The sequence below is a fragment of the Jaculus jaculus genome, chromosome X, assembly GCF_020740685.1.
Source record: "Jaculus jaculus isolate mJacJac1 chromosome X, mJacJac1.mat.Y.cur, whole genome shotgun sequence".
Lineage (NCBI taxonomy): Eukaryota > Metazoa > Chordata > Mammalia > Rodentia > Dipodidae > Jaculus > Jaculus jaculus.
In genome coordinates this window covers 6,624,711-6,644,084 of record NC_059125.1, presented here as the reverse complement: position 1 = coordinate 6,644,084, position 19,374 = coordinate 6,624,711, and the positions used below count along the sequence as shown (strand labels likewise).

The following is a 19,374-nucleotide window of genomic DNA, read 5'->3' as shown; positions in this document are numbered from 1 at the left end:
AAAAACGTGCTGAGTCCCAAAACCTGCTAGCCCAGATTTAATTCCCCAGTACTCACCCAAAGCCAAATGCAAAGTGGTACATCTGTGATCCCAATACACCTACAGCAATGGAGGCAGAGCAGAAGAATCCAAACTTGTGGGACATCTAGTCTAATGTTCATTTGCAGTCTTGGCCGTTAGTTGATTTGCAGTGGCAAGAGGCGCTGTCTCAAATTAGGTGGAACATAGATACCTCCAAGTTGTCCTCTGACCTCCACATATGTGCACACACATAAATAAAATATTTTAAAATATATTTTATTTATTTATTTGACAGGGAGAAAGAGGCAGAGAGAGAATGGGCAGGCCAGGGCCTCCTGCCACTGCCACCGAACTCCAGATGTATGCGCTACCTTGTGCATCTGGCTTACATGGGTCATGGAGAGTCGAACCAGGGTCCTTTGGCTTTGCAGGCAAGCGTCTTAACCGCTAAGCCATCTCTCCAGCCCCAAAAATATTTAAGAAAAACATAACTCGGGGGCTGGAGAGATGGCTTAGTGGTCAAGGTGCTTGCGTGCAAAGCCTAGTAACTTAGGTTTGATTCCCCAGTACTCATGTAAAGCCAGATGCACAAAGTGGCACATGCATCTGGAGTTCACTTGCAGTGGCTGAAGGACCTTGTGTGCTCATTCTCTATCTCTCTGTCTCATTTAGTCTCTGCTCACAAATAATAATTTTAAAAAATTAACTCTAAAGTACACACTTGTGTGATGGTGGCATGCAGCCTCTGCAGGTAACCAACTGTTCTCTGATCAGAAGTGAGGCCCACTCAGTGGGACAGAACTCATATCTGGTACTGAAAACCAAGTCAGAATCCTATGGTCAGGAAACCCAGACTTCAGATAGAAGCCCCCCACCTTCTCTGGAGAAGAAGAGTGGGCTTGCACACCAAAAATCTCTCAAACAACTTTGCATACCCCCTTTAACCTAAGCTACTCTCACTCTTGGTTGGAGAATCTTTTACTTTACAAATGGCAGAGAAAATGGGGAAGAGCCAAGACCTACTAATAAGATAAGATCATTGACTGCCCATCATTGCTACCTCTACTACATCAGCCAGGGTCCAGGAGAAATTGCAGAGGAACAGGCAACATGAACACTGTTCTTACTGCTAGCCTGACATCCAGCTTTAGGGTCATGGTGACAGATACAATGATTAATCCACACCTATCAAAGCAGAAATCCAGAAGCTACAAAAAACTCAACACTAAATCAGACTGCAAACAGGCCTTCCTTGGCTCAGGGAACATTGAGAAAGAGGGCAAAGAAAGATTGTAAGAGCCATAGGAGTTGGAAGGAATACTCTTGAGGCACAGTCCCCTGGCTACCCCATAGGGAATGACTGAGGCCTTCATGACACTAGACCCTACAGTGCATACCATAACCCCACTGAGGAGGGCCCCCAGGGTAACAGGAGTTGGTGTGAGGGGATAAGAGCATAATATACATCTGTTAAAAAAAAAAAAAAAACTCTATGGGCTGAAGAGATGGCTTAGCAGTTAAGGTGCTTGCCAGCAAAGCCAAAGGACCCAGGTTTGTTTCCCCAGTACCCATGTAAACCCAGATGCACAAGGTGGTGCATGCATCTGGAGTATGTTTGCAGAGGCTGGAGGCCCTGGCACACCCGTTCTTTCTCTCTCTCTCCCTCCCTCTCTCTCTCTCTCTCTCAAATAAATAAATAAATAGAAGTTTGTTGTTTAAAAGAAATTAACTTGAGCTGGAGAGATGGCTTAGCAGTTAAGGCATTTGCCTGCAAAGCCAAAAGATCCCGGTTCAATTCTCCAGAACCAACGTAAGCCAGATGAACAAAGGGGTGCATGCATCTGGAGTTCACTTGCAGTGGCTGGAGGCCCTGGTGCGCCCATTCTCTCTCTCTCTCTCTCTCTCTCTCTTTAAAATAAATAAGTAGATAAATAAAAAATATTTTTTAAAAAAGAAATTAACTCTAGGGCTGGAGAGATGACTTAGCAGTTAAGGCACTTGCCTGAAAAGCCTAAGGACCCAGGTTCCATTCTCCAGGATAATAGCTAGATACACAAGGTGGCACATGTGTCTGGAGATCGTTTGCAGTGGCTGAAGGACCTGGCGTGCCCATTCTGTCTGCCTCTCAGTCTCTTTCCCCCTCTCTCCTTATCTCTCTCTGTCTCAGATAAATAAATAAATAAATAATTTTTTTAAAAAAAACTGGAGCTAACACTGAAGATATAGTTCAGTGGTAGGGCACTTGTCTACTATGCACAAGGTTCAATGCCCAGTGATATTGAGACAGTGTTGGGATAACAAGGTCCCAAAGTGAATAGCTTTCTCTTGGCTAAACACAGGAATTGCCAATGGGCCAGTAGAGGAAAATTCAGGTCATTTCACTTTATTGCAGGTCAGATACCTCAGAAGTAACTGGGTTTTCTTATCTTTATCCCCTTAGGGAATCCTTCCACTCCCTTCTGAGAAGGCCCTTCCTAGAGAATTAAGATTCCTGGGAAGATTGCCTTTTTTCACAAACCCTGACCCCAGATACCTGTTGTCAGTACTAACTGGCTAGACCAAGCTGCCCGTGCAAGGGGCTCACATAGAAAAAAAAAGTCTCACCAGGTGTGGTGGCACACGCCTTTAATCCCAGCACTCCAGAGGAGGCAGAGGTAGAAGGACCTCCATGAGTTTGAGGCCACCCTGAGACTACATAGTTAATTCTAGGTCAGTCTGGGCTAGAGTGGACCCTACCTCAAAAGAATAGTAACAACAAAAATATCTCGAGGTGGTTTTCTCAAAGCACTTCTTGCCTCTTGGGGTAAGAGCCAAGAGCCATGTCTGTCTTTCTTCCCATAAGCACCCCTTCTCTTAAAGCTCTCCCTCCTAAGGCTCTAAGCTATAATAAAATCTTTCTGAACTATATCCTCTGGTATATGGATATCATTCTTCAAATTCATAAGACAAGAATCTAGGGTACCCCCCCCCAATTATCAGTGCATTGACAAAGATACACCAAAAGACTGAAGATTTCAGCAGAGAAAACAAAACAGCTTTGGTGTGATCCAAACTTCAGTGAAGTTTAGACTAATTGAAAGCAGATATCAATACAGTCACTGAAATGGTGATATGTTTATGTGAGGCCCTAGGGTAGAGGCCTGACTAGCAGTGCAGCATGTCAAGTCCAGCCACTCCACCTAAAGAAAGCCAACAAAAGGAATGATCAAAGGCAAGAAAGGAATTTAATCAAAAATTACCATTTTCTAAAGATGGAATATAAGCATTTCATCCCATTTTCAGGGCACTTGACAACAGCTTTAGGTTTAACTAGAGGAAGTATTAGGGAAGAGGTAGAAGGGGGCAAGAGGTATGCATAATTTAGCAGTCCTGGCCAGCTGTGACCTGGCCCATCATTGTCTTGGTTCTGGTTTCAAGAGGTGACTTGAAAAGAAAGTCTTACCAGACATGGTGGCGCACGCCTTTAATCCCAGCACTCAGAAGGCAGAGGTAGGAGGATCGCTGTGAGTTCGAGGCCACCCTGAGACTCCATAGTGAATTCCAGGTCAGCCTGGGCTAGAGTGAGACCCTACCTCGAAAAACCAAAATAAAAATAAAAAAGAAAAGAAAGTCTTATTGCTTCAGGAGGCAGGCTGCTTTTCAGGAGATGATAACTTCTGCTCCACCTACAGCCTTGCTGTCATCAACAGTTGTCCCCATCTGGGGATCAGGGGATGGGGGGGGTCCGATCTGGAGGCTTTGCTATTCCTGGAATTCAAAGGTGACTGAAGGTTTAGGACAGTGACTGGAGACCAATAGGTGCCTTTGGGGGTCTGGAATAAGAAATTGTAAAAGGTTCACAGTAAGATGCCTTCAGCCATGAACTAGGTTGGGATCACGGGTTTTTTGGATAGGCACTCCTTGAGTGATTAACATGTAGGCTGGATGGAGTCTGACCCAAAGTACAGAAGACAGATGTAGGATGAAGGCAGAGAGCCAGGCAAGGCTTGCATCCTGCTTTACCTTGTGGGCCCAAGTGGGGAATCAATGCTTTTCAGCACAAGCAGCTTCTAAGGGTCTGTTATATAACCTTATTAAATCAACAATATCCTTCCTGAAATTTACAGGAATATCCTTTCTGTAAAATGTTTACTCTCTGCCCAAGTCTTCCCCAGCTTGTTGTAGGACCTCATAAGCCACCTTGTCCTTATCTGTGACATTCTCCTAGCCCCCTGAGCACATTACAACTAAGCACCTATTTCTCTATAGATTTGTATGAAATCTGTCTGCCCACAGACACAGGAAGGGAGGTTGCTCTGCACTTTACCCCATGAAACCATGCCAGGCTCAGACTTGAGGCTCAAAATAGCCTGGTTATATCACTTCAGGGGATTTAACGGAAGGAGTCCAACCCAACTAATCACAGAGATACTTGTGTCCAATAACAAGAATGGATAAAGAAAATGTGTTTTAGCCAGATGTGGTGGTGCATGCGTTTAATCCCATACTTGGGAGGCTGAAGTAGGAAGACTGTTGTGAGTTCTAGGCCAACCTGAGACTAATTCCAGGTCAGCCTGGGCTAAAGCAAGACCCTACCTCAAGAAAAAAAAGTTAAAAAGAAAATATGGTTTATATACACAATGTGATTTTATTCATCCATAAAGAACAAAGTTACACGATTTGCAGAAGAAAATGACTGCAACCGGAGATTATCATATGAAGCAAATTGTCAGATTCAGAAAGATGTCTGTCATGAGCACTCTATGTAAGAAACACAGATGAACATGTTATGAACAGAACTCATTGAATAACAACAAATTCACAAGATACAGTGGCTTCAAAGGCAGCAATTTGCCAAATGCGGGGCTGGAGAGATGGCTCAGCAGTTAAGGCACTTGCCTGCAAAGCCTAATGACCTGGTTTCAATTCCCCAGTGTCCACATAAAGCCAGATGCACAAAGTGGCATATGAGTCTGTAGCTTAGTGGCTGGAGGCCCTGGGGCACCTCTGTCTCTCTTCCATCTTTCTCTGCTTGCAAATAAATAAAATAAAACATTGTATTTTTATAAAAGGCAAAGTTTTAAAGAGGCCTGACTAACCAGAGCTCGGAAACGGATAGAAATGTCCAAGTGTGTGTATGGATAACGTACTGTAGGAGAGGATGGAGGAGTGGCTGCTGCTGACCTAGAGCATTCAGGCTGCATGACAGAGCTGAACTATAGGAAGGAGCGAGATAAGGTGAGGGGCAAGATAAGAGCCAGACTAACCTATGAACCCATGGTGGACAGCAGATCCAGATGGGCAGACAGGCGGCCAGTAACTGAACAGGCAATGTCACCAGCGGGAAACCAGGTGAGCTGGAACAGTCAGAAGTTCCTTGATGCACTCCCTGAGTGGTCAGATGACAGACAGGTCAGTGGGGCCATCACGATAGCACTGCGAGGTGCCCATTTCTTCATGGGGTCCAGGTAAAGGAGTTCTACTTTCTCTGGTCTGGTGTGTCTGCTAAGCTACTGGGGTCTAATTTTCCTGATACAACTTTAATATACCCATATGGCCCTACAGTCCTAATTCTCTCCAAGAAATTTATAGCATGGCATCCATTCTGCTCCCAAGAATAAGTCTCTACCGCAGGGGTGGTGCTGGACATATGGTGCCATTCACACATTCACCCAAGTGCAGAGTTCTTCCTTCTCAAGATGGGGTGAAAAGCTCTTGTAAAATGGGGTGTCTCAAGGCAAGGCACAGTCTGAAAGACCATTGTTTTACACCAAATGGATAACTTAGAGCAGGGCACAGCCTGACCTCAACAACAAATAACACATATTGTCTCTCACCTGTGGGTTCTAGATTTCGTATACATACATGAAATCAGGTAAGGGTATATATCATGAAAGTAGAAAGGAGGGGCTGGAGAGATGGCTTAGCAGTTAAGGCGCTTGCCTGTGAAGCCTTAAGACCCAGGTTCAACTGTCCAGAACACACGTAAGCCAGATGCACAAGGTGACACATGCACACAGGTGGCACATGTGCACAAGGTGGCACACATGTCTGGGGTTTGTTTGCAGTGGCTAAGGCCCTGGAGTGCCAATTCTTACTCTCTCATAAGTAAAGTGATTTTTAAAAAGTAGAAAGGAGGGCTGGAGAGACGGCTTAGTGGTTAAGCGCTTGCCTGTGAAGCCTAAGGACCCCGGTTCGAGGCTTGGTTCCCCAGGTCCCACGTTAGCCAGATGCACAAGGGGGCGCACGCGTCTGGAGTTCATTTGCAGAGGCTGGAAGCCCTGGCGCGCCCATTCTCTCTCTCTCCCTCTATCTGTCTTTCTCTCTGTGTCTGTCGCTCTCAAATAAATAAATAAAAATTTAAAAAAAGTAGAAAGGAAACTGTCTAGGGGAAAGAATGGGACTTGGGACTGCTCCTCTTACTTTCCTGTTATTTGGGGAAGAACGAGGTCAAAGTACACCATATACTTACATGAAAATGTCCCTCTGAAACCTAATACCATGTACAATGAATATAGACCAATAAAAAGAAGTAGACTTGTTGAGTGAATAACTTAGAACTTTCTAGATGCTCACACCCCTGGGTTACTCTAGTAGTCTAAGCAGCCATGTTTCTACTGTTCTGTGCTTGGCTAGATTCCCAACTTCAAGGGGAGTTTCCAAAAGAGAAAAATCTTATATAGCAACAACAGAGGAGCTCGGTTATTGTTTCTTTTTTCTTTTTTTTTTTTTTTTTTGGTTTGTTTCTTAAGTGCCCTTCTTTCTGCTCCTTTTTACACGCCTCATTAACCTACAGCAAAAGCACTCAGTTGGAAATCATAATCACTACAATTGAAAACTTCCATTTAAACCAGACTACCCCTTTGTGATGTTAAAGTGTCCCTCAGTGCCTCCATCCTTCTCTCCATGAGGTCTCTTCCAGCTTTTAACCTGGGCTTTTCATCTAAAGCCTCTTGCGATCGTCCAGTTATAATTTTCATAAGTGGAACCCTGAAGCTCTTTAATATTTTGTTAACCAAATGATTCCTTTCAATTGATGCGTTTGGCAAATGAATTTTCTGTAGCATCTTACAAAATAATGCCATACCCCCTTACAACATTCAAACAGTAGAAGGTAAAACAATTGAGGAAGCACCTACATATTTAAACTAGTATGTAGACACTTAAATATGAACAGCTAAGTTTCTCAAGCACATTTAACATGGAAAATTAGGTGATGAGCGGAAGGAATGTAAGAGCCAAAGGAAGGGTAGGACTCCTTACAATGTCCTCCTTCCAGACATAGGATGGCCTGGATATCCACGACCTCACAGTGCCTGACACTACCTACACAAGACCATCATAAGAGGAGGAAAATATCAATGACATCCAAATAAAAGAGAGACTGATTGAGATGGGAAGGGGATATGATGGAGAATGGAATTTCAAAAGGGAAAGTGGGGGAAGAAAGGATATTACCATGGGATATTTTTATTATCATGGAAGATGTTAATAAAAATTGAGAAAAGAATATGTACAATGATTGTGATGAGGAGGTAATATGATGGAGAATGGAATCTCAAAGGAGAAAGTGGGGGGGAGGGAGGGAATTAACATGGGATTTTTTTTATATAATCATGGAAAATGCTAATAAAAATTTTAAAAATTTTGAGAAAAGAAAATTAGGCGATGAGAACATGGTGTACTCAGACCTGGATCCTGTCTTCATTATCTTTAAGCATGTTCGTGTGGGGGTGGGGGGAAACATGCATCTGCCAACGCATGCATGTAAAGGTCAAAGAACAACTATCCAGGATTGTTCCTCTTCTTTCATCTCATCTTTTTAAGGCAGGGTCTCGTTCACCACTCAGTTCACCAAGCTAGCTGGTTTGCAACCTTCCGGGATGTTTTCCCACCTCCACCTCCCATCTCTCTGAAAAGTGTCCTGGAATTACTGAAGCCCACTAAATCTTCTGTCTTTTACATAGGGTCTGGGAATCAAAACACAGGTACTCACGTTTGCATGGCAAGCACTTTATCCGCTTTATTCACTGAGCCATCCCCCAAGCCCCTGTATTCATTTTAAATATTGATATTTTGAAGCTGGGAGTGGTGGCACACACCTTTAATCCCAGCAGAGGTAAGGGGATCACCGTGAGTTGGAGGCCACCCTGAGATTACATAGTGAATTCCAGGTCAGCCTGGACTAGAGTGAGACCTACCTCAAAAAAAACAAAACAATATATAGATAGATAGATAGATATTTTGTTCAATGATTTTTAATTCATTTGGGGGATTTTTTTGTTTATTTATTTGTGTATGTATATGCAGCCCACACAGAACTTCTAATGAGTCTGGGCCTCCAAGTTCAAGCTTATGAATTTCAACAAATGCCATTCACAGGCCATTCAGGGTTAAGTTTACAAAGATTTTGTGTTAGAAGGCTTAGAGACAGAATTTATCTAGCTTAAGAGAAAGTCCTACTCAAAGAGGGGCTTCCTAGGGGCTGCAAAGATGGCTTAGCTGTTAAGGCCTGCAAAGCCAATGGGCCCAGATTCGATTCCCCAGGACCCATGTAAGCCATATGCACAAGATGTGCCCATGTCTGGAGTTTGTTTGCAGTGGCTAGAGGTCCTAGCACATCCATCCATTTCCCCCCTCCCTCTTTTTCTCTCAAATAAATAAATAAAAAGCAAAAAAAAAAGAGGGGGTTCTGAGAAATCCCCCTAAAGACTCAGATTGGGATCTTTTATGGGAGTTTACTGAACTGGGGTTGGACTGGTTAGTTCATCCTGACACCAGGTGTCATGAGGTTTGCAGAAAGAGAAGTGATCTCTTGGGCTGGAGAGATGGCTTAGCGGTTAAGCACTTGCCTGTGAAGCCTAAGGACCCCGGTTCGAGGCTCGATTCCCCAGGTCCCACGTTAGCCAGATGCACAAGGGGGCGCATGCGTCTGGAGTTCGTTTGCAGTGGCTGGAGGCCCTGGCGCACCCATTCTCTCTCTCTCCCTCTATCTGTCTTTCTCTCTATGTCTGTCGCTCTCAAATAAATAAATAAAAAAGAACAAAAAAAAGAAAAAGAAAGAGAAGTGATCTCTTAATTTTCTCTCCTAGGAAAGTAAGAGATAAGGAAAAAAAACAAATTCTCTCTTATAGCCTCAAGGACATTCCTCACTTTTAGTTTTGGGGCCTTGCCACCTCTAAACTTCCTCCCTCCTTACAAATATTTGTACATAAATATTCATAGTAGCACTATTCACAGTAGCCCAAAGGAAGAAATCAACCAAATGTCCATCAGCAAATGAAAACACTGTAGTAAATATATTGACCCAAATTTTATCCAACCATAATTGGAATGAAGTTATAATAATGCTACAATTTAGGTGAGCCTTGAAAAAAATAAGGTCAATAAAAAGAAGCCAGACCCAAAAGGGCACACCCTTATGTAGAATGGGAAAATCTATACAAACAGAAAAAGAGACTGGTGGTTTCCAGGGGATGAGAGGAGGCAGGAATGAGGAGTGACTGTAAATAGGTACAGTGATTTATTTTGCAGTGACCAGATAAAAGTGGTGATTGCACAGTATCAGACAATGACACTTGTTCATTTACAGTCAAATGGGTAATTTTATGCTATGTGAATGTCACCTCCATTAAAAATAAATAAATTACTGATCTTGAGCCACGCATGGTGGTTCATACCTGCATCCTAGCACTTGATATGCTATAGCAAGAGGATTCTCTTGCTGCATAGTGAGTTCCTGGTCAGCTGGAGTTACACTGTGAGAACCTGTCCTAAGGAAGAAAGGGAAGGCGGGAGGGAGGAAGGGAAGGAAGGGAAAAAAAAGAAGGGAGGGAGAATGGTTTATCTTTCTTTATTTATTTATGAGAGAGAGAATATGGGCACATCAGGACCTCTAACCACTTGCAAAGGAACTGCAGATGCATTTGCTACCATGTACTTCTGGCTAACATGGGTTCTGGGGAGTTGAACCTGGGTCCTTAGGCTTCGCATGCTAGTGCTTTAACCGCTAAACCATCTCTCTAGCCCTGGTTCATTTTTTTCTTTTTCAAAGCAGGGTCTTACTCCAGCTCAGGCTGGCCTTGGGGTTCACTGTGTATTCTTAGGATGGCCTCGAACTCACGGCGATCCTCCTACCTCTGCCTCCAAGTGCTGGGATTAAAGGCGTGCATCACCACGCCCGGCCCGGCTTTTTTATTCAAAATTAGTTGTAGCACATACCATCCACCTTGCCCCATATAAGGTGATTAAGTTACCGGATCCCTGCTCAGCATCCTGACATCATCTGTTGGGGACAACAAACAAAAACACTTTCTCCTCATGATTACTGTTGGAAAAGTTTAATCAGCTACATAAGTTTGTGAATAACACAGGTTGCCTCTGAAGGGAAAAGGAAATTATCCCTTTGGTTCTAGTTCACAGAGGTTAACGATAGTTTGTACATCCCATGTCTGGGGAATGAGTGTGGTGATTTCTTCATATAATTCCTTTATCTTGACTATAATTAATTCAGAGACTGAAAAAAAGAAAATAAGTATTAGCAACATCAGAAAGTGAGTAATATATAGCTTCAGAATACACCTAGCTAACCTTCACACCATTTTGATTTTATATATATATGAATGAATGAATGAATGAATGAATGAATGAATGAAAGAGGTGTGCCAGGGCCTCCTACCCTGTCCACTTTGTGTGTCTGGCTTTATGTGGGTACTGGGAAATTGAACCCTGGTCATCAGGCTCTGCAAGCAATTATCTTTAACTGCTGAAACATCTCCCCAGCACTTGGCTTATTTGAGAGGAACGTAAGTAAGTGCATTCGGTTTTGCTCCTGCACTGATGAACACACATAGTATTTCCCTCAGACAAATATGAAGAAAATTCACAATAGAGCAAAAAAGCCATCAGGTTTTTTTGTCTTTTGTTTTTGTTTTTGCAAAATCTTAGAAATTGAACCTAAGGCCTCAACCATGCCAGGCAAGCACTCAACCACTAAGCAATATCCCCAGCCTAGGGGAGCAAACTATTGACATTTCCAAAAATTGTTGTCCCTACTAAAGAGCAGCATCGCTGATTCCAGGGCTGCAATAACCTCTAGGCAACACTACCTTGGGGATAATAAGCACCCCTGAACATCAGCCCTGTCTTTACCATCCCCTTACAAAGAAATACAATCTATTTTATTTTATACAAATCCAAGCAAATCTGTTTTCCTTAGTGACCTACACCAAGGTCAGCAAGATGGCCTTTTTTTTGGATAGCATCACTTAAAAAAATTCTTTTGGACTAGAAATATAGTTTAGCAGTTAAGGCTCATGCTTGCAAAGCCTAAGGACCAGGGTTTGATTCCCCAGGATCCACGCAAGCCAGATGCAGCATCTGGAGTTCATTTGCAGTGGGTGCCCATTTTCTCTCTCTCTCTCTCTCATAAATAAATCAATAATTTTAAAAAAATTCTTATAAGTTAGCATACAAAATAATGGGTTCCGATTTTCATACAGGAGTAACATCGCATTTTGATCAGCAACTGGTTCTATAACAGTCCTGAGAGAATGGAAGAAATATGCTAGGGAGAGACACTTGTACCCCTCCCTGTGGCCAGCAACTATTGAAGCAATGGTCCTCAAGGAATTGGAATTTCCCCAGGAGCCTCATGCTGGAAGAAGGAAAAAGCTAAAGCTTGGTGCCAAAGTAGGAACTTGTCTCCCAGGAAGAATGTTTGCACATTTCTGACAACTTGTCAGATCAGCTGGCAGGAGAGACTGGTATCTAGACAATAGATGGGTGCAGCTATACCCTGACCCAGGATTGTTCTTGCCCCTATGTAAAGTTGAACTTCAAGGACACAGAAGATGAACTGGGAGCAACCTCTTTTTTTTTAAGTATTTTAATTTATTTGCAAGCAGAGAGAGAAAGAGTAAGAGAGTGAGAGACAGAATGGGTACATCAGGGTCTCTTGCCCCTGCAAACTCCAGAATTATGTGCCACTTTGTGCATCTGGCTTTACTTGAACCCAGGCCATTTGGCTTTGCAAGCAAGAGCCTTTATCTGCTGAGCCATGTCTCCAGCCCCATGGCCACTCTTCTTTTTTTAAATTTTTTTATAATTATCAACTTCCATGATTGTAAACAATATCCCATGGTAACTCCCTCCCTCCCCCCACTTTCTCCTTTGAAATTCCACTTTGGGAGCAACCTCTTTATTTCTTTCTCTTCCCAATGTGGTCACACTGAATATGTCTCCTTGCTTTGATTTTCACTGTTACCTGTCTCTTAATTGACCTGAGAATGGGTGGCCAAGCCTAGCTTATTAGGTTTGTCTGGGCCTAGGCTCTGACCCTACCAACTCCAGTGACAGTTTTTGTGGGGTTTTTTTTGTTGTTGTTGTTGTTTGTTTTTTTAAATCCGGGTGTGGTGGCGCATGCCTTTAATCCCAGCACTCGGGAGGCAGAAGTAGGAGGATCACCATGAGTTCAAGGCCACTCTGAGACTACATAGTGAATTCCAGGTCAGCCTGAGCTAGAGTGAAACCCTACCTTGAAAAACAAAAAAAAAAAAAAAAGTTTCCTTGGCATTCTGGCATACGTACATGTCCATTCCATTCCTTTCTATATTGTCTATGGCTGCTTTCGCACTACAATGACAGAATGGTTGTGACAGAGACCACCTAAAATACTATTGGCCTTACAAAAAAACAAATGTGTCAACTCCTGACGTAGACTATTCCAAGTGTAACCAATATACACAGACTATATTAACTGTAAGCACTATAGCCTCCAGGGACCCATTTCAATATACTGATGTACTGATTCCTGGCCTCAGATGCATCTCATTTCCCCCAAATACTAGCTCTTGACAGTGCCAGGGGCTGCTAACTCTGGGCTGTTCACTGTGCCAGTCAGATAGGAGCACCCAAGGGAGAAGGATCCTGCAAAGCAAATCCTGTAACACTCCCATCTACACCAAGACACCAGTTTGCCTAGAAGACAAACAAAACACTCCTTGAATTCCTTCTTACCTGTTCAGGCAGCCTCTGTCATTCCAAGTCACGGATTGGCTTCAGCTGATTTCCAAATCAGCCATGGTTGGCTCTAAAAAACTATCGTCGCTAGTATCGCTATTCCAATCACTACATTAAAAGAGAAACTAATTTAGTAGGTGTTAAAAAATGCACTGGCAATTTTTCATTCCAAACATGGTCCATAATTAATCTCCATGCAGAGAAAATACTAAGGAAGACTCTATTAGCACTCTGTAAGCCCGAGGGAAAGGGGTTAGTCCAAATGCAAGCAATGGCTTCCTTCTCTGGTCAGAGAAACTGATCACTTGCTTTCATCATGAAGTACAAGTCAGTAATTCAAATGAATTTCAATTCAAGTTAAAATATATAAACTAAAGACCATGACTATCTGTCAACTTCAAAAAAAGCCTGGATTGGGGCTGGAGGGATGGCTTGGCGATTAAGGCATTTGCCTGCAAGGCCAAAGGACCCAGGTTCAATTTCCCAGGACCCACACTAGCCAGCTGCACAAGGGGCACATATGTCTGGAGTTTGTTTGCAGTGGTTGAAGGACCTGGTGCACCCATTCATCCTCTCTCCTTCTTTCTCTGTCAAATAAATAAATATATATATATATATATATATATATATATTTTTTTTTTTTTTTTAAGCCTGAGCTGGCTTAGTGGTTAAGGCATTTGCCTGTGAACCCAAAGGACCCAGGTTCAACTCCGCAGGACCTACGTAAGCCAAATGCACAAGGGGCACACACATCTGGAGTTTGTTTGCAGTGGCTGGAGGCCCTGGCATACCCATTCTCTCTCTCTCTCTCTCTCTCTCTCTCTCTCTGCTGTCTCTCTCTCTCTCTCTCTTATTGCAAATAAATAATAAAATTTTTTAAAAGTAAATAAATAAATAAAAGGAAAAAAATATTTAAAAAATCAGTAACAATTTTTTTTAAGCCTGGATTGCTCACCTGCCTGCTCCTCTTACCTATGGTTTGTTTGCTACTAGAGCAGTTCTAGCAATAAACTGATTTAAAATAAAAGCCTGGGCTGGAGAGATGGCTTTGTGGCTAAGGTGCTTGCCTACAAAGCCTAAGGACTCATGTTCAACTTTCCAGATGCACATAATCCAGATGCACAAGTTGACACAAGCGTGCAAGGTCGCATATGTGCACAAGATGGCCCATGTATCTAGAGTTCCATTGCAGTAGCTGGAGTCCTTGGTGCACCAATTCTCTCATGTGCTCAAGCATGCACACTCTCATAAAAAATAAAATAAAGCTGGGTGTGGTGGCGCACGCCTTTAATCTCAGCACTTGGGAGGCAGAGGTAGGAGGATCGCCATGAGTTCAAGGCCGCCTTGAGACTACATAGTGAATTCCAGGTCAGCCTGGGCTAGAGTGAAACCCTAACTCAAAAAACCAAAAATAAAATAAAAGCCTAGGGGTTGGGAAGATGGCTCCTTGATTAAAATCAATTGCTTGCAAAGCCTGCTGGCCTGGGGGTCGGTTCCTCAGTATCCATATAAAGCCAGACGCACAAAGTAGCATAAGCATCTGGATTTTGCAGCAGCACAAAGCCCTGGCACGCCCAATGTCACTCTCTCTATCTTTGTCTGCCTCTCTCTCTCTAATTAATTAATTATCTAAAAATCAATAAATAATGGGCTGAAGAGATGGCTCAGCAGTTAAAGATGATTGAATACAAAGCCTGGCAGCCCAAGTTCAATTCCCCAGCACCCACAAACAGCCAGACACTAAGTGGTACATGCATCTGTGACCCCAATGCCCTACAACAATGGGAGGCAGAGCCAGGAGAATTGGCCAGCTAGTCTAATTTTGTTTCAGTCTGGCAGTTTGCTGCATCAAGAGAGCCTGACTCAAAGAAAACAAAGAAGGTGATGTCCTCTAACCTACACACACACACACACACACGCACACACACTTTTAAATTGAAAATAAATAAAGAAATAAAAATAATGGGCTGGAATGATGGTTTAGTGATTAAGACATTTGCCTGCAAAGCCAAAGGACCCAGGTACCATTCCCCAGGACCCACAATAGCCAGATGCACAAGGGGGCGCATGCATCTCGAGTTTGTTTGCAGTGGCTGGAGGCCCTGGTGCATCCATTCATTCTCTCTCTCTCTCTCTTTCTCTGTCAAATAAATAAATAATTTTTAAAAATGAAATAAAAATAAGAAAGGGGACTGAGGAGATAGCTCAGTCAGTAAAGTACTTGCCTCTCAAGCATGAGGACTTGAATTCGACCCACTACCCATGTAAATGCTGAGTGTGGAGACATGCCAGGCAGATCCCTAGAGTTTGCTGGCCAGTCAGTCTAACCTAATTGGTGAGCTCCAGCGCCGTGAGACCTGCTCTCAAAAGAAGATGGCCACAGAGTACTAGACGATGACACTTGATATTGTCCTCTGCCTTCTACATGCACACACGTGCATATGCAGCTGCACATACACATATGAACATTCATGCCTTCTTGCATGCACACTACAGGTACAGATGAAAGGAAGGAAGGAAGTAAGGCAGGCAGAGAGAGAAAAGGAAAAGAGTGAAAGAGAGAGAGAGAAAGAAAAGAAAGCGTGAAAGAGAATGAGAGATAGAGAGAGAGGAGGGGAAGGGAAAGGAGGGGACGGAGAGGAGGGAAGAGGGGAAGGGTCTCACGAACTTGCCTATACTGGCCTTAAGTTAGAAACTTCCTTTCTCATTCTCCCAAGTAGCTTGGTTTGCTGTCTTTCTCCACCAGGCCTGTCTGACTATGCACATGCATTTCCATTGTTAATCTGTTTTGTGTTAAGGGAGCATCAGTCAGAAATTTACACTGAGTTGAAGAAAAGACATTTTTCCTCCCCTCCAGTGACATGAAAGAACCAGCGAACAGTAAACACAGCTGCATAAATCCCTGATCCCTTAGTCAAATGCTACCCACTTTTTTTTTCCTCTCTTCCAGCTGCTGGTCAGTTTTCACTTCTGTGTCTAAGGACCATAGTTCCACCCTAGATACAGGCCTTGTGTTTAAGATCATAGCCGCTCCTCAATGTGAAGGAACTGATCATCTATGGTCAACAAACTCCACAAGAGATCTTGAACTAGGTGCTCATTAGGACAAAGACAATCACGCTGGCTCAGGACCCAGGAAGTGCCCCCAGCAGTGCACATCGAAATTTTCACTTACTCTCTAAGCTTTCCTTGCAATCCTACTCACTTTGGACCATAGTTGTACCATAACTTACATGTCAGCATCATGAATGTTTTCCATTCCAACATTCTCACAGGTTTGAGGGTTTGAGAAATAATTTGCACAATATACCACTTTAGAAGTATATGGGATGACTGGATTGCCTGGAATCACATATAGTATTCATAAAAGGATTGAGTTTTAACACACCTGTCACTATGTTGGGTTCCCTTAAAAATAAAATAAAATTTCTCTATGAGTTACCTCTATAAATGAACTTTCGCTCTAAGTCATGGGTTTTTCCTGGATTTCGTCTTGCTCCATTTCAAATAAATCAGCACATCTGTAAACTCCACTAGAATTCAATTTATATATGGCAACAGCTGTCTGGCCCATCCCTAATCTTGGCCAAGAATTAACTGACCAGGAGCAATCAAAGTTTGAATTCCCTAACAGGGGACAGGACATTTCAGTTTTTTTTTTTTTTTTAAAGGAAGATGGGAACCACTACAGAAAATCTCCACTGGTAGGCAGAAAACAAAGATTTTTGAACTAATATTGAGTTATTATCAATAAACAAATATCCAGGTGTGGTGGCACATGACGTTAATCCCAGTACTCAGGAGGCAGAGTTAGGAAGATCACTGTGAGTTTGAGGCCACCCTGAGATGACATAGTGAATTCCAGGTCAGCCTGAACTAGAGTGAAACCCTGCCTAAAAAAAAACAAAAAAAAAACCAAACCATTTTTTAAAAATTAAAAAAAAAAAAACTCTTTTTTTTTTTTTTAAAGGTAGGGTGCCGTTCTAGACCAGGCTGACCTGGAATTCACTAAGTTGTCTCAGGGTGGCCTCGAACTCACAGCCATCCTCCTACTTGTGCCTCCCAAATGCTGGGATTAAAGGTATGAGCCACCATGCCTGCCTAAAAATCCCTCTATTGATAGAAGACAGAAATTGGCTAGGCAATTAGAGTACTAGAACCCCAAAAGGGAACAGCTTTTCCTTGACTAAAAGCAGAAAGTAGCCGGGCATGGTGGCACACACCTTTAATCCCAGCACTTGGGAGGCACAGATAGGTCAGACTGGTCTAGAGCAAGACTCTACCTCAAAAAACAAAACAAAACAAACAAAAAGCAGAAAGTGTCATTAGGCCTACAAGAAGAACCTGGATTTCTTTTCCTTCTCTCTTCCCAAGAAAGTTAACACCCTCCAGGAAAGATTTCTAGATTAAGTTTACACCCTTGGTAGATGACAGATCCTAATCCCTACCTGCTGCCCCATTTTACAGAAACTTGTGAATCTGATCTTTCTCACTTAGAAACCTGTGTCATTTCCCATAACCACCCCCACCTGGCCTGAGTCTCAGAGTGGGCTTCTCAACTTCCTCTTGCCTCCCTGGGCAAGAGCTCCACCTTGCTTCCTTCTTCCATTCTGGGCTTAAGTCCCCCACCCCCTTCTCTTCCTCTGAAAGTTTTAAGTATAATAAAATCTTCCTGAACCTTATCCTCTGGTCTATGGATTTCATTACTTGAATTCATAAGACAAAGATCTGGGATCAACCCAAAGTTGTCAGTGCAGTGGCATACACTGGTGTATTCCTGAATCACTGTTTTCTGTTTTTGTATTGCTCTCTTTCCTCCTGAACTTTTTTTTTTTTTCAAGGTAGGGTCTTGCTCTATCCCAGGCTGACCTGGAATTAACTACGTAGTCTTAGGGTGGACTCGAACTCACGGCGATCTTCCTACCTCTGCCTTCTGAGTGCTGGGATTAAAGGCGAAAACCACCACAGGCTGCTTTCTACTTTAATATACATACATACTGCAATTTGATCATAATCCTATCAGGTTATTCTCTTATGTTCCCTCTCCCCCGTCCCCAATCCACTGAGGGCTAAACTCAGTGGGGGTTATGGGTCTTCACTGTAGAGTCAGGAATGCACCAGTCATCTCTATTGAGGAGCTTGAAGGGATTGGGGGAGGACATAATGCTTTAGAACTACTTCGACTTTTTAAATAATATTTATTTATTTATTTGTTTGTTTGTTTGAGAGAAAAAGAGACCGAGAGACAGAGAGAGGGAGAAAATGGGTGCACCAGGGCTTCTAGCTGCTGCAAACAAATTCCAGACACATGTGCCACCTTGTGCATCTGGCTTTATATGGGTCCTGGTGAATCATACTCAGGTCCTTAGCCTTTGCAGGCAAGCGCCTTAACCACAGAGCAGCCTCTCCAGCACAAGTCAGACTTTTCTCTTATTTTTTATTTATTTTATTTTATTTTTTTAGCGAGAGGGGGGACGCTTTTTGAGGTAGTGTCTTGCTCTAGCCCAGGCTAACCTGGAATTCACTCTGTAGTATCAGGGCGGCCTTAAACTAACTCATGGTGCTCCTCCTATCTCTGCCTCCAAAGTGCTGGGATTAAAGGCTTGAACCACCACAATTGGCTCCAAGTTAGACTTTTTAGTTGAGGATTTAAAAAAAAAAAAATTCTACTACTGCATAATAACTGAATTCTTTTTTTTTTTTTAAACCTCCCAGAGAGGTTTCTATAACCTCCTTCCTTCCCTACTCAAATACAGAATGCTTCCTGGTTCTATGCTAGATTTTGTGCTACTGAATCAAACAAGAAAGATTGCCGGGCATGGCAATGCACACCTTTAATCCCAGCATTTGGGAGGCAGAGGTGGGAGGATCACTGTGAGTTTAAGGCTACCCTGAGACTACATAGTGAATTCCAGGTCAGCCTGAGCTAGCGTAAGACCCGACCTCAAAAAACAAAATGAAAAAAAAAAAAAGAATTTGAGTCCAGCCTGGTCTACAAAGTGAGATCCTACTTCAATCCCCCTCCATAAAAGCTACAATTTCACAAAAATGTTATGAGCAAAGAGATGTATAAACTTGATCTGAAAACTCTATAAAAATATCAAGCTATTGCTATTTGAGGGCTACATATTCATAATATATTTCCTAAAGTCTTATGGAGATATGAAGAACCAGGGGAAATAACTAGACACAGGACTTTCAGAATAATTTTCCATGCCAAGTATAATTCCTATCACATGAGCAAGTGGACTTGGGTAGGTCTACTTTCAACCTACTAGTTCCCTCATTTCCTATCTGAAGGCTGTCTGCCTCAAGCTGAGTCCAACAAAATGAGACTCAGCTTCGGTTTATTTA

At 42.8% G+C, this 19,374-nt stretch overlaps 1 protein-coding gene across 6 annotated transcripts in view; it reads right to left on the bottom strand.

Annotated features, from left to right (window-relative positions):
• Positions 1-10,324: 10,324 nt before the first annotated feature.
• Ctps2 (CTP synthase 2) overlaps positions 10,325-19,374 on the bottom strand; it is a 152,307-nt gene continuing 143,257 nt past the window's right edge. For all 6 annotated transcript variants that reach the window (XM_045140950.1, XM_045140951.1, XM_045140953.1 and 3 more), the window contains 2 exons: positions 13,018-13,128; positions 10,325-10,516 (listed from right to left, as the gene is read on the bottom strand). In XM_045140950.1, the coding sequence (XP_044996885.1) occupies positions 13,059-13,128 (70 nt within the window). In that variant the 3' untranslated portion in view covers positions 10,325-10,516; positions 13,018-13,058. The remainder of the gene's footprint in view (positions 10,517-13,017; positions 13,129-19,374) is intronic.